Here is a 15,460-nt window from a genome sequence, read left to right on the forward strand (position 1 = left end):
TATACTGAAGAATGGAAAAGTTACACAGCTTTGGCATTTTTAGGAGTGAGAGTGGAACATCATTTTCTTAAGTTCTACAGAGCTCTGCCAATGAAACTTCATCCATGTCCAGGGACGCGTCTGCTATTCCAGTCCTGGGAGCCCTCCAGTCCCAGGAGCTGCTATTTAAAGCAACAAATACTTAAATAGCATATGTAGTTCACTAGCACGTTGCTTCTCATTATTTAGTGAAACTTTAATGATAGCTTCTGATAGTCAGCATGTAACCTATAAGTTGACAGTATTTGTGAAAAACTGCAGTGCATTCATCTTATTTCAGACACTCCTCAAGACACTCTGAATAGTCATGGAAACCACAGAAAGCTGGTTAGGTTGTTCAGCCACAGCCCCACGTTTTTAAAAAAGAAAAAATAGAGTAACTCTGGTTATGATTAGCTACATTCCAGAATGGGCCGCAATGAAATAGGTGTTATCCAAAAATATATGAGAACAGCCTCTGTCCCAAAGAGTGAGATGCTGGCTGGCTGTGAGCCACTGACCTGAGAGGTTTCAAAGATGTTATCTTTGGACGGCAAACTTCAAAGTCCAGCTCTGCAATGAGCTCTCTGTTCAAAGGCTGCTGCAGCGCACAGCTGCACCACCACTGTCTGATGCCACATGCCTTACTATGGGCATTGGACATCTCACTTCGTTCTGCCTTCTGACTGCAGTGAGGGTCTCTCCAGGGACCCAGGACCCACAACTACAGAAAGCCAGCCGCAATTTCTCATTGTATTAAAAGAAAAAAGCAGAAAAAAAAAAAAGAAAAAAAAAGGAAAAAAAAAAAAAAGACATGGGCAGTGAAAAAAAAACAAATAAGCAATGACATAGAACTTTTACAAATCTAGCTTTTCATTAAACAAAAGCTCCTAAACAGGCTTTGCTGGACAAAGGCACTTTGCAGTTCTCTGATGAGAAACAAGCTAAATAACTAAAGATCCACAAGCTCTGTAAGCAGGCAAGTCTCAGGAATCCTAGTCCATACCTACACTGCTCCCTCACAGTGCTGTGCCTTGTCCAGCTCCTAGCTCCAAGGAGCCCAAGGCAGCAGCCCTGGCAAGTCTGCTGCTGTAGCAGGAGCCTGTCACACGTGCAGTGGTGTCTGGCTTCAAGTCTCACTGGTCCAAAGACTGCCATAAGTCAGGCAATTACCACAAGGACATGTGGCCACTCGGGCAGCAGCAGCTGCAGACAACAGTGTGGGAAATTCTTCAGTTAAAAATACTCATGCACAGTTCCACAGACATTTCTTCTGCAGGCCAGGTTGGCTCTGCAGCCACTGCTGAGCCCTTCTCCTTGCACCCCTGCTGGCAGCTGCTAATCAAACAAAGGAGCTAGATGGTTAAAAAACAAAAGAGGGCAGAAACAAATGCCTTATCAGTCCTTGTCAGCTGCCTGACAGGATGTCTGTGCAAAGACACAAACAATTTATCCTTTCATCTGAGGAGCTAGCACACACACAGGAGGGCAGGCAGAGGGGAGCACTCCACACCATTCCCAGTGACCCACACACTCTGGCCCTCTGAGCAGGCATTTTGGTGGTGGGAGCAAAGGCAGCAGGTCTACCAAGCCATGCACCAGCTGCTCATTCCCTGCAGCAAACGCTTCACCAATGCACTCCGAACATCTGCTCTGCACACAAGCCTTGGTCATGGCAAGATCCAAGCTGATCCAACCTGAGAAATGGCAGAATTAGAGAGGGTGGTAATGCTGAGCCAACACATGGCTATTTACACACACGACTAAGAAGTGAAGTGGACGTGTACTATCTTTTGCATTTGTAAACACAGTGACATTTTTAGAAGGTATGTTCCAGAGATGTTTCCAAAAAAATCTTGAATGCCGTAGAAAATATGTTCTGTAGCCATTAAAACACAGTGTGTATCCATGAGGAGTTTCAGGCTCACTGCCTAAAATAGCCCACGGTATTTTTTGAATATACAAGCCACAGGGAAGTACCAAACTTGTCACAACAACACTCTCTTCCTTTTGGGAGACTTCAACAGAAACTGTAAAAATCAAAGCCAAGAAGATCACGTTAAAAAAAAAAAAAAAGCACATTCTTAAAGAAATGAAGACTTAGCAGCATTCCATCTCTTCCTGTGAACAACCACCCAGCATCTTGACAGAGCATCATGCTTCCTGAATCAAAGAAATCCACGAGAAGGGACTTAACAGCAAAAGCTTTGTTACCGTTAAGCAGGTATTCCTACTGGCAGCACTGGGTGCATGGGGAAATCCTCCAACCACACATCGCTTATACAAACCATCTTCAGTTTATATACATTACTTGTGTTACATATGCAGAAGTTTCCCAGAAGTGTGTTACACATTCAGTGACTACCAGCTGAATTGAAGAAGTAGAGCACAAAGTATTTTGTAAATTGTTTTTAGAAACAACTGATTTGAAAAAGTAGAAATACTATATATTTTTGCAGTTTATTTTAGAAATACAGTTGTTGCACTGTTGTATTGCGTGATTAAATCTTGCTTGCAAAACTGTGATGGCTTTTAGATGCTGAGAATACTACAGATGTAGTATTATAAACTAGAAAGCATGTTGTAAGGTTATTCTGTTTTGATAAGAGACCGTCAGCAAAAGACACACAATAATGACAGCCAGCGTCTCCACACAAGGCCAAATTGTCTCACTCTGGGATTAGGTTGGGACGCAACAGGCAGACATCAAGATACTCCCCTCTATCCTCCTTATCTTCTACACCCCCGTATATATCATTAAAAGACAAATTAATACCCCAATATATATTAAAAGATAGGTTGCCAAACTTATCTCTATCCAAGGATAAGCAGACGCCAAGTGCTGAGTAAGCAAATGTTACAATTTTGGTACCTATCAATTAATTATAATTGGGTGTTCTCCTACTGAACATCTGTCTATGAAGAAAGTTCATCTAGAAGACAAGTGAGGAAGATCACTGGATGAAGTAAAAGAAGTTGTTTTGTCATGATGCTGAAAGGATGCTAGAAGGTAGAAGAGACCACTGACTAGAAGACCGGAGACCTCATAATTCACTACCTGAGGTAGGCATGTATATGTTAATTGTCTCACTTGAAATTGATGAATACGTACTGTCTGTGGAAATACAATGGACTCTGAGTCATGTAATCTTTAAGTGCTTATGGTGGAAATATCCCCAGTGCTTCCCTGCGCTGCTAATAAAGAACACCTGACTTAACAGTGACAAAACATTGCTGTTAAGTTTCTATGTATTAATTTATTCGATACACAACCTATATCAATTCCAAGCAAGGCCTATTTCCTTGGGACAAAGACTCAGCAAAGCTTCCTTAACACTTTCGTTCAGAGACACTCCTTCTAATACCTGAAGAAGATGACGGCGGGGGCACCCATCAGAACTCTAGCAAGCTTAACTATATTGATTCAAAATCAATGTGTAGAAACTTGACAGCAAAGTTTTGTTACTGTCAAGCAAAGTGTTCTTTATTGGCAGCACTGGGGTAGCTTCAAGGTAACACTACAAGAATGCTTCACCAGTTGATCGTTTGTGAATAGGTTACATTTTCACATGTATTACATACTCATTACATTCATATTAAATTAATTATTCTACCACCCCCAATGACTTCCTAACAGACATAGGCTTATTTGGCAATCTTTTATGTCACCTAGTGCTCCACTGTTAGTCTTTGTGGTTGCCTACTTCCTCCCAGCACTCCTTTTGTCCCAAACATTGCTGGTGGAATGCAAGGACAATGGGGAAACCTCTGCACAAACAGGTAAGGAAGACAAAGCAGAACATCTTTATGCTGTCATATTTTAGGCATTCCATTGCTGTTTCTCTTGCCTTGTTAAAGCAGATCGGCCTTACAACATGAGCCTCACAATCTACAATACTACACCACAGTTATCATCCACTGCATCTAAAGACTACCGTGGTGTTGCAAGCAAGCATTAACAGAATATTCTGTGTAATTACTTCTTCAAATAAATACTGTTATAACTTTTATCATGTTAAAGCAGAACATTCCCACAGCACGCTTCCCCATCCACAGTGCTACATCACAAGCACCATCCATAACATCTATAGGCTACTATGGTGTTGCAAGCAAGCACTGTGCATATTATACAACAATTCAGTGGCTACAATTATAAGGATATATTAACAGAATGCTTTGAGTAATGACTTCTTCAAATCATTCCTGACCATGCCACAGAGCTGAGGAATGTGCTGCACTGAAGCTTCTTCTCAGTTGGGCTGGCAACAGCTTAGCCTTCATACAGTGATTACTTGACCACTAGCATTACCCTGCTTGTAGGGTTTGCAGATAATGTGATCACTGATCTGTTAATGTCAAAGTCTGCCAGAAATGCCCCGACAGGCGCTCACAGCTGCATGAAGCATCCCAGTGGGCTGAACCAGCAACAGCACCAGCCTAGCACAGCTCACAGCTTCAGGAAAGAGTGAAAAAGCAAGCAAACCTTTATGCTATGTTTCAAGACGAGGTGTGCAATGCCAAGCAGGCTAAACTTAGGAGCTGGGATTACTGATCCCTTCTGCAGCTACGCATACATGTTGCAAAAATGTCTCCAACTGGCTGCATAGTTATGTGGTGATTGGTTTGTCCCTGTAAAGCTGAAGCTTTATTTTCTTCTTTGCCCACCTAAGATGTCTTTTCACTGCTGCTTTAGTGACCAGGTGGCTCAAGACAAGAGATTCGGCAAACAGTACATTAGTTAACTAAGAACCTATTTTTAGGAGCACACCTCACGTTGGAAGCTGTGCAAAACTACAACTGACTCCAGATACACATCCTGCCAGAATGTTGCTTTCTGATGAGGCCTTCTTGCCCTGAGCTGAGGCAAAATGGAGGCTTACGCCCTGCACCATGGGGCAGGATCACCATGAGGCTATAAAACAAGAAGTAGAACTTTGGAAGAAGCCCATTGGAAGAAGCAGTGTCTGGGGCAGTCACACCAACAGCTAAAGCACAAGCAAGCTGCTAGCATATGCTGGCAGAGCAGAAGTGAAGTGCTTGGCTGGACTGATTTGCTTTTGTCTTTCTGCTCCAATGGTACTAAGTGGTGACTCAGCTCAACATTAGCAAATAACATCGCTGCCAAATTTCTGAATTAAAGACTGGCCAACTGCTCTTCTCCTGATGGTTATGGAAAATTCAAGGCAAATGTTTAGTCTGACCCGAGCACCGCAGCACATCACATCACCCAGCCTCCTACTAGCATAGCTATGTCTCAGTTATTAATTTTAATATAGAACATCTCAAAGGAGATGGGCAGTCCATTCCTCTGAGTCATTACTTGCATCTCTCATTAAAAAGAACAAGGAAAGAATATATTTATCTGCAACAGTTCCCTGGTTCTCATTGAGGCTTTCCTGCCTAGCTCAATGTGTCTTTTAAAAGCACAGAATGGCTTGTGTTGGAAGGGAACTCAAAGCCCACCCAGTCCCACCCCGCTGCCACAGGGTTGCCCATCAGGCCTCTCAGGGCCCCACCCAGCCTGGCCTTAAACTCGGTCTTTTCTCCCTGCTCACCAAAGAGGGAACCCAAAACCACCTACCTTAAGTTTATCATCCAAAGGCCTTAAGACATTTCCTACCAGCAGCATATGGCTGTGATTCTCTCTGGATCTCCCCAGCACCTCCTCCATAGCCACAGGCATGGGAGCTGCACTCTCAACCTGAGCGCCTCTCACAGCAAAAGAGCTACTGAGTGAGCAGCTGGGTAATGGAAGACTTAGCAGCAATGGCATCATCTGTACATAACCTGAGACTGTCACTTCATACAGCAAGCACTTTTTCTCCATCTCCTGTATCTAAGACGTGTGGCAGCACAGACACAACATGGTGCATCACTGGGCACAGAAAGAGCTACAGGCTCAAATCAGTTTTTCACAGGAGTGAAGAAGCAGATAAAGTGAAATTTCTTCATGTGGTGATTTACAGGCATGCAGATGGAACAACTGCTCCACTTCTGAACAAATGGACAGCTCTGAGCTGTCCCACAAAAATGCTATGCCTTTAAAAAGTACTTCTGCTACTGAGTTCAGATTTTAAATGGGAAAAAAGAGATTCTAACACTTCATACGAAGTGATGAAAGACAATAAACTGTACAAAAGATTAACTATTTCTCACCATATCTTATATTTTAAAAAAATAAAACAATCTAATTGCTCACAACATTGCTAAAGACATTCCAGTTTATATCAGAGTCAAAACAACCACCTGCACATCCATTTCTAACCAGGCATGTTCAAAATGGAGCCTGCTCACCTCTCCCTATCTCCTACTTTCTGATCAGCATTTTTAAATACCATCACAATGACAACTTTAGAAGTATCTTGAATAGCACTCCCAAATCATGCTTTGCCTGTGGCAGCAATACAAAGAGACAAACATGAGGCTAGTCTCTTCAGAAACTGTTAGGAAGAGTTCCTGCTAAAGCCTGGTTTGAGAGGTGACACATTGACACATCTTGTGTCAGTTCTGCTGGAAAAAAAAGTGCAAAAAGCTTCTCACAATCAGGCTGTGAACTCTTTCATATGCTTAAATATTTGCGCAGATGCCGTCTCTAATTACTAGGAGCTCCATCACAAGCTGCACACAGCACCAGTCCTAGCCAGTTATGCAAGTGCTGGGTGTGTCAGACTCAGAAGAAAGGCAGTGACTTGCTCCTGTCGCTGCTGTTGAGACAAACACTGCTCCCAAAAGCTGCCCACTCCACACTCTGCCACCCCACACCTTGCACTGCAGCACAACACAGCCTGGAGACAGCCCTGCACTTCAGCTGCAGAGAAGTGACACAGAGGATGTGCTCAAGATTACAGAGATTATCTCAGATTAATGAGTCCAAATGAGAAATGTCATTGTCCTTCCACCACAGCAACTCAAGGACATCCTCCCTCAAAACAGAAGTGCTCAGATTGCTGGTGTTGAAATCCCTTTCCTGGGTGACCCGAGCAATGCATAGGTAAAAGCCAGTGGTCAGAACAGTTGATCACATCCTAGAAATCTAGGAACATTTAATACGTCAGGACATACTCAGCCCAAATGCCATTAACTCAGATTTAAGAAGGAAGCAACATGAAGCCCAAGTACCTTAACACAACCGATCTGCAAACCTGGAACGTGTCTGGGATGGCAGCAGAATCAAGCTCCAGCTCACACCCATACTTACAGCCAAGACTTTCACTCAGTTGTTCCCCAAAACAAGCACATCTTGCACTGACAACTGTGAGTAGATCCATTGCAACAACAGTCTCAGTAATGAAAAAAACCACACTGAAATAACAACACCTGTGAATAAAATAAACGCAGCAATCAGATGCAAATCCTTTCACAGAAGAGTACCGCCCTGCTCTTGAAGGTGCGTTCTAACACAGCCTTCCCTCCCCTGCTGTATGAGTACGGGTGTTTAAGCTGTTTCTTGAAATGCACAGCACAATCAGCTGACAATGTGGGATGCAAGAGGAAAAAGACGAAAGAAAAAAAAAATGAAGCAGGAATGAGAAATTAAGCAGGAATGAGAAAGCGTATTGTCTGCCTCTAAGCACTGACAGGGAAGGGATTACTTTGAATTTAAGCTAGCAGTGCAAATATAAAATGATACAAAATAATACAATGCTTACACAACCTCACTGTCTTTTGGTTGTTGTCAGCTCTCTTCCCATTCACTTCTGCATCCATCAGCAAATTTTATCCAGCTACGAGAGGATGATGGGTCTCAAAGGTTTTACTTCCTCACTATTTTCATGAAAATAGGTAAAAGGGCTAGTAGAGAAAAATGACGTCTCAACCCTGAACAAAGACAAGGCTGCAGTATTTACTAGAAGAGGAAACCAATGTAGGATACCAATCTCAACACACACAAAGCCCTAAGAAAGCAGGCTTTGTTAATTCTGTTGTTTGGACACCCATTTGCCTTAGAGCAAAACCTCCACATTTTTACAAATGAGGGAGAAGAAGAGGAGCAAAGCCCTTCTTTTCATGAGTGTACCTGTGGTACCCCAAACAAGACCTCAGGGAGCCAGCTGTCCACGAGTGTTGGTGTCCCCCTCTGGAGTGCTCTGGTGCCCAGAGGCCCCTGACACAGGCAAGTACAAGCAAGGTCTAAGCCCTGGATCTGAATATGGCATTTTACTGTTTTATTTAAACCTGAGTTAGAGGCCCGGACATAAAATAAAAATCTCATATTCTACTTATGGTGCATATTACTACGTTTATTACTTGATATGATTTCAAGTACTGAATAGCACTAAAGACAGCACTTGAGATTTAACAGACCTACAAAAATAGCTTTGAATGCTTTATAAGCTTTAATAACTACCAATTCTACTTGAAAAATCCATCTTCTTCAGCAAGCCAGCTGCAGCACACTGCCCCCTACAAACTAAACAGTAACTATTAAAATTACATTTATTTAACTTAGGAAAAAAAACCCCAAAACTTATTCATTGTAATAAAGATTTTCCACAACAGCTGCTTTTCTTAACCATGATCTCAACTCGATTCTCTTGAGAATAACTACTGAAGAAAAGCCAAATGTAAAATCCTGTTTCCTGTCAATTTAAGCAGATGTTTTTATGTAATCAAAAGCATTGTGGAGGTCCAAGCTAGACTGTATTCTTGCTGCATCCTGAAAATGGGTCTACCAAAGAAATACCTGCAGAATAAAAAAGCACCAGCAAGCCCATTAGAGCAGGAACACCTAAAGATTGCCATTTTCTGCAAAAGTCAGTTTGCATGTTATGTGACAAAACAGCTGCTGAAACTGAAGTTTGTCAATGGCCAAGCTCCTTGAGAGCAAGTTCCCATGGTCTGTTTGGCAAGGATGCAAGTCACACAGCCATGTTAATTAAGATTATTTAAAATAATTTTTAGTGCAAAATCAGCATAACCGAAGTACACTAAAGTTTGGCAGCTAGCCACTGTATGCTTTAACAACAGGAATTTGGGCTGGGAAACCTGAATAAGCTTATTCAGACAGGCATAATCAGCTAGACACTGAGTACAGTTTGGTCCAGACCCAAAAAAACTGATAACTCACTGTCTGCTTCATATTAAAAGAGTTTGCTGGCACTCTGAATGGAGAAAATTGACGGCCAAGTGATAGTAACTCACAACAGTATTTTGGTATTGCCTACAGACAGTAACATGTGATATTTGCACTTTCCCAGCTCACACGGAGAACACCAAACCTCTCTAGTCAGTTCTCCAGAGCAGAACCACAGAAACACAGCTCTGCAGAGAGTGCAGGGCCAAAACACTTCCTAACAACAACAGGAAAAAACCCAAACCACTGAAAAGAACAAATACATGGGGTATCAAACCCATCAAACTAGTATTTTGTATACAGGAAGGAGAGATCAACATAAAGGCTGTTTTTCAGAACCTATTGCATAAGGTCCCATCTTTCCTCAAGCACTTCATTACTGTTTCTGTAGTTAGGGTTACATTTTGGAGAATAGAAAAGGAGAAGGCAAATTCCTTCCTGATTTTCCAGCATGATTAATAGTATTCTTAAAATGCCCAAAGAAGTTGGGTCAAGAAAGAGGAATTTCTATCCCTTCTATTTTTAAGTATTATTTACACTGCACCAACATCCCCCTCTCCATCAAGGTTGGAGTTAATCTACCTATGAAAGACCATTTTCCCTTTAAAAAAAGTTACAGTGCACATTACTGAAACATGTTTTATATCATTTATCATCTTAATCTGTAGAAAGGTTATCCACACTAAGTTTGCTGTTGTAAATCCAGCAACATGCCGTACTTAGCACAGATAAGTCTCACACACACACACAAAAGAAAAAGTTTCATCCAGCAGAATACATTTCCCTAGGGTATTGCATAATTTTGGCACTATGACTGCATCCACTTTAGGGTTTTTGCTTCGGCTCCAAAATCATGAAGGAGTTCAGTTTCTTTCCAGACTCTGAAGTGACACATCAGTGTCAATAAAACACATTACTACACTAGAAGATATTACTAAATAGGATATTAAGAGTGGTTTTAAGAATTCTTCGAAGTTCAGTTATGCTAAAGCAAGCCATTCAACATATGAGCCTTGAAATGCTTTTGTCCCTTTCTGTTTTAAGCTATTCCTCCAGGAGTTACACCAAAAAAGACAGGAAGGCATGAATAGATAAGCAACCACCTAACAGTATCTAGTACCAGCACTTTGTTCCCTTCATTCCATGAAAGAGACCAAGCAGGGCAAAAACTTGCTTCATGTGCTGCAAAAAAGCAGGTGAGGCAGCAGCCCAGGAGCCCATTCTTCAAGGGGAGCATTACCAAACACAGGTCCTGCAAACACGCAGGAATCCTGGTGTGGCACAGGGCAGCATTCTGTTTGGAGAACAGCAGATGTGCGGAGGCAAACTGAACAGTCCTGCAGCCTGCTGAACACTGGAACAGCCACAGGACCAGATCTAGACTGGGCTCTCAAGCTGCTGCCACCAGCTGGAGTTCAGCTCATAAGAACACCAAACCTCTCTAGTCAGTTCTCACAGAGCAGAACCACAGAATCACAGCCAGAGGGCTGACACAAAAGCAGGAAAATAATCAGAAGCTGAGGGTGGGCAGTCGCCAGTGGGGCAATAACAACAGAATTCGGGCCTTACGGTGCTTGGATATGTAAAAGGCTGTTGTAAACCAACAGAATTAGCCTGCTGCTGTCAGGACGAGTAGTAACGGGTTACTGCGGCAGAAGTGAAGGTCTGGGAAAATTAAGCGAAGAATAACGCGGCGGCGAGGTGATTCCGTCGAACAGCAGCCTGAAGACAAGGGGCACAACTGCCGTCCTTCCCTGCCCTGCAGCAGATCTGGACGCGGCCTCGCACACCCCTTCCCGTCCCATTCCGCCATTCTTCGCCCATCAGAACGCCGCAGGCGGGCAAACCGGGGCACCCGGCTTCAGGACCCCTCCGATGCCGAAGGCAGCAGCCCGGTAAGCTCCCACTGCGCCGGCACCTGCCGAGCCCTTTCCGAGCGGTGCCGCGGGACGGGACAGCACCCAGACTCCCTCCGCGCGCACTCGGGCAGCGCCCGCGGAGCGCTTCCCCGGCTCCCCGCTCCGCTCCGGGCCGCCCGCGGCACAGCTGCTGCAGCGGCGACCCGTTCCGACAGCCGCGCCGGAGCTGCCCCGTCCTCCCGGAACGTACAGGACGCTGCAATACGCGGCTTTCCCAGCTACGAAAGCGCAGAGCTGTTATAAAGAGGCAGCGCAGGGAGTCAGGTGTCCTCAGCGAGCCGGGCCGGGCTCCTCCGGCCGCGGGCAGGGACACACGGCGCGCTCCTGCCCTCCGCTGCGCCGTCGCGGCAGGCCCGCGCAGGACGCCTTCCCGGCGCCCCGAGCCCTACCTGGCCGGCGCAGCAGGGCGCGGACATGCCGGCGGCGCGTCTGACCGCCTCGCTCGCTCGCTCGCTCGCTCTCTCACAACAGCGCGGTGCGAGGCGGCCGCCCCATGCGGGCTGGGCCGGGCCGCGCAGGGTACCGCCGCGGACGGGCGGAGCCGCACCGCCTCTGCCCGCAGCCCTCGGCCCGGCCCCGCCGCGCGGCTTCCGCTGTCGTCAGGGAGCGCGGCCCCCGCGGACGGCGCTGGGGCGAGGGCTCTGCGGGGCGCGTTGCGCCGCGTCGCGTCGTTCCTCGGCGGGAGCGAGGCCTGCTCGCGGCGCTACGCGTTCCGCGCCCGCACGGCTGTGCCGCGGCTCCCCGCGGGCCGCTCCTTCGGCGCTGCTCGCCCCGAGGCCCGGCGGCATTGCGGCCCCGCGCCCCGCTCACCCCGACGGGCCGAGGCGGTGTGAGGGCACGGGCAGCCCCTGCGGCAGGTGCGGGGCCGGCACGCTGACAGTGCGCGTTCAGCCCACGTGAAACGGATGACAAAACCACGCTCCGCCGGAGCGTTCCAGTGCGTGTGTCACAAACGTGTGAGATAGATAATTTTTAGGAGACGGGATTTCTGGTGAAGAAACTCTAATTCGCGATTGCAATGCCGGCCATCCTGCCAACAGGAGAGCACCTACGGAAATAACATTGCAGCTTTTGTATCTTGTCTCCTCCCAGATTTACCCCCTCCCCCTTTTCTCCGGCGGCTGGGTACTGCAGATTCACAATCTCACCGAAGGCTTACATTTGTTAATTACATTCTGACATTTCTTAGTTCATGTTCTATCTTTTCGCCTGCTGGTGGACGTCCTGCCATTCCCAAGAAGTCTCAGCGCTCTTATCGCATTGACAGGGTGATTTTTTCCAAGGCCTCTTCCATTCTGCCCAAAGGATGCTTCCTTTGTTAAGCAAAGAGCACCGGGGAAGGATGCTTCTTCAGGCAGGCGTGTGCCACTTGCCTTACTTCCTTGGGCATGTCATGACTTGTTTTCTTGTTTGATTGCTCTCTGCAAGATATTCTTGCAATGTGTATGAGCATGTGACAAAATATTACTTATGTATATTTGTACTGGCTAAACATAAATTGTTGCTAGCTGTACATGTGTGTTGCTAACTATTTAACTTCTCCTTTTTGAATGCTATCACTCAGGTCTCATCTGTCCAGTACCAAAAATTAGGAGTCTTCCAACATAAAGAGCCTCCTAATCAAGGGTTTTTGATTAGTAAAGGCATTATCACACTATTTAGGAGTGAAATGTCTAACTTGGTAGGAATGGAATGTTGTTTCCACATTATATATTAAAAAGGGCAATTGGTTTGAAGAAGTAGAACATAATGCAAACTTATCCTTAGAAATAATTGATCTAAAAAGTAGAAATACAGTATATGTTAGCAGCGTGCTTTAGAAACATTATTACTGAATTGTGTGATTAATTCTTTCTTGCAAAACTGCAATAGTTTTGTTCCAAATAATGTGGTTATAGTGTTCGGGATTAGAAAACATATTGTAGAGTTGTTCTGTTAGGATAAGAAGCTCCCAGCAAAAGAAAAGCAGATTTAACAAACATCAAAGAAGCTAGGGCCTCTACACAAGGCCAGATTGTCTCACTCCATGAGAACATTGGAATGTGACAGGCAGGCATCAAGATATTCCCCTCTGTCCTCCTTCTGAGCTTATCTCTATGCAAGGGAGGACAAGCAGATATCCAGAAACAATGACCAAGTGTGGAGTGAGGGTCAGAAGTTAAATTAATTAATTAAAAGTTTACGCTTAGCCAGTGAAGATTTGTTTGTCCAGTGTTTGTATGTTTAGTGAAGCGTTGAGAAGATTGTGAACCTAAAGTATTCAGCCAGTGAGGAACTAGGGGAGAAAGAGATAAGCGTCAGGCAACAGGGCATAAAAAGATGTAACACTGTTTTCTGGGTGCTCTCCTGCTTGCATTATTTGGATATTTCCAACAACTTGTCTTTAACTCAAGGCTCGGAGGTAATCCTGATGGCTGGGCAGACAAGAGCTGCAGCCTTTGCACCTATAAATTACTCCATCTACCTAATCTCTGTGACTATAAAGTATTTCACATATCTGCTGAGCATGCAAACATTATCAGAGACCCCTGATAAAGTAAAAAGAACCCCTTCTCTCCCCCCTGCCACCCCCCACCCCAGAAAAGAACTATTTGTAAAATATTTATCTTGTTAGTTCTAATGCAGAAACTCCATTCCATTCCTACACTCCAGATGTGAAGTTCTGTTGAGGCTCCAGAGGAGATGCTATGGGTGAAGTTGTTCCTGGATCTTTCGCTTTACAATTCTCTGTTTTCTTGGTAGATTTATTGATCCCTCTCTGTTTACATATCTTCCATAAGTCATGTGTTGGAAAACCACCAATCTTATCATGAGACATACATACCATCTGTTAATAAAGCTGCAAAATATATGTATATTTTTTCCAGAAATCCTGTTTTCTCTGCTTTGAGGATTGTCTTGAGTGTGTTGGTTCCCCATACTTCCCCAGGAATCCCGTTCTCCGAGGTCATTTAGATGCTGAATTTTTTCAGTTATCTTGTCAAGGAGATTTCCTATCTCGCTAATTAGGTGTGTCATAATCACATTTTTATATGCTGGTGCAGCAGTTTTGAGCAGTCTATTTCTCATACAAACAGAGCATTCCACATCACAACATTAGCATCCTCAGTAAAAACGGTCGATTTCATCCCTTCTTCCTTGATTTGTTGTACACAGTTTAGCAGAGTTTACCACTGACATTCAGATCCTGGCCAAACATATTCTGTAGGCTATTTAGTATTACATCCTTGAGCTGCTGAGACTAACAAGTTAGTATTGTAAACATTATTTCAAAACGCATCTGAACTCACAGTTAAAAACTTTTAAAAACCTTATCATACAAACACATCATCCAGGAAAGCAGAGGATCCCCTGATCTTTGTTTAAACTCCCCAGTTACATTTTCTTTACACTGAATATAATCTTACCTCACTTGTTAGCACCTAATTCCACTTTTCATCCTCATGCAGGTTTCACACCTACAAATTCATCTAGGAGCCCAGCCTCATCGGAATCCATAGAATCCCAAATAGCTCTATTCCATCTGTTGGGATCTCACTGGACGCCTGCTTCTGCTATCACTAAATGCACATTCCTATGATTCACTCATCCTCTTTTTCTTACATCTCGCTCGGGAGCTCTGGTTACAGCAAGGATTTAGAGAACCTTCCCTGGCAATTGTGACATCCTAAGCAGATTGTCCACTCATAGATGAGGTCTCCAACGTCTCTGCCAAGGGGCCCAACTTTTATACAGATGAATAAACAAGTTTATGGAACTTCAAATACAGAAACATCTTGTTTCATCCTTTTGGATTCTACCCAAAGCCTGAGCAGGTCGCAAGGAGGGGCTGGAGGAGCTTCCCTATCTATTTAGGCTTTAACCACATGTTTCTCAACAAGGTCAGATGTCTGGTTTGAGGGTCTTGCAACATGCCCCTAAATAAAGAAAGATCCACTAACTGTTACTGTTAAAAAAAACCATTACAACAGATTTTTATGAATTGCCATCAAATACATACATTCAGGTTAAAACAGCAAGATAGATATTGAGTTGTATGTGTGGTATAGTCTTTGGTTGTGAGGTTCATCTGAAGGTCAGCTTTGGTTCAGAGTCTGTTGTTCAGGTTTTAGTACCTCAGGCCTTTCGGAATCTAAAGGGGGACTATAAGAAAGAAGGGAACAGAATTTATCTGAGTCTGTTGTGACAGGACAAGGGGAGACATTCAAGACCAGGCTGGGCAAATTCTGAGCAACCTGATCTAGCTGTAGGTGTCCCTGTTCATAGCAGGGGAATTGAACTAGATGACTCAAGCGATTCTATGATTGCATGATCTTCTGAGGCACAGGGGTGAGGCTGAGCAATTGGTAGCTCCCAGTGTACTCCTTCATACCCTTTTAAAAATGGGTTGTGATGTTTTCCTTCTTTCCAGTCACTGGGGACTTCAACTGACAGCCATGACTTTTCAAAT

At 44.5% G+C, this 15,460-nt stretch overlaps 1 protein-coding gene across 1 annotated transcript in view; it reads right to left on the reverse strand.

Moving 5' to 3' along the window:
• Nucleotides 1–11,578, reverse strand: part of SERINC5 (serine incorporator 5) — a 44,252-nt gene extending 32,674 nt beyond the window's left edge. The window contains exon 1 of the mRNA XM_052670269.1: nt 11,400–11,578. Within this exon, the coding sequence (XP_052526229.1) occupies nt 11,400–11,426 (27 nt within the window). The 5' untranslated portion in view covers nt 11,427–11,578. The remainder of the gene's footprint in view (nt 1–11,399) is intronic.
• Nucleotides 11,579–15,460: the final 3,882 nt, after the last annotated feature.

The sequence above is a fragment of the Tympanuchus pallidicinctus genome, unplaced genomic scaffold (assembly GCF_026119805.1).
Source record: "Tympanuchus pallidicinctus isolate F22 unplaced genomic scaffold, pur_lepc_1.0 scaffold9, whole genome shotgun sequence".
NCBI classification, from domain to species: Eukaryota; Metazoa; Chordata; class Aves; order Galliformes; family Phasianidae; genus Tympanuchus; species Tympanuchus pallidicinctus.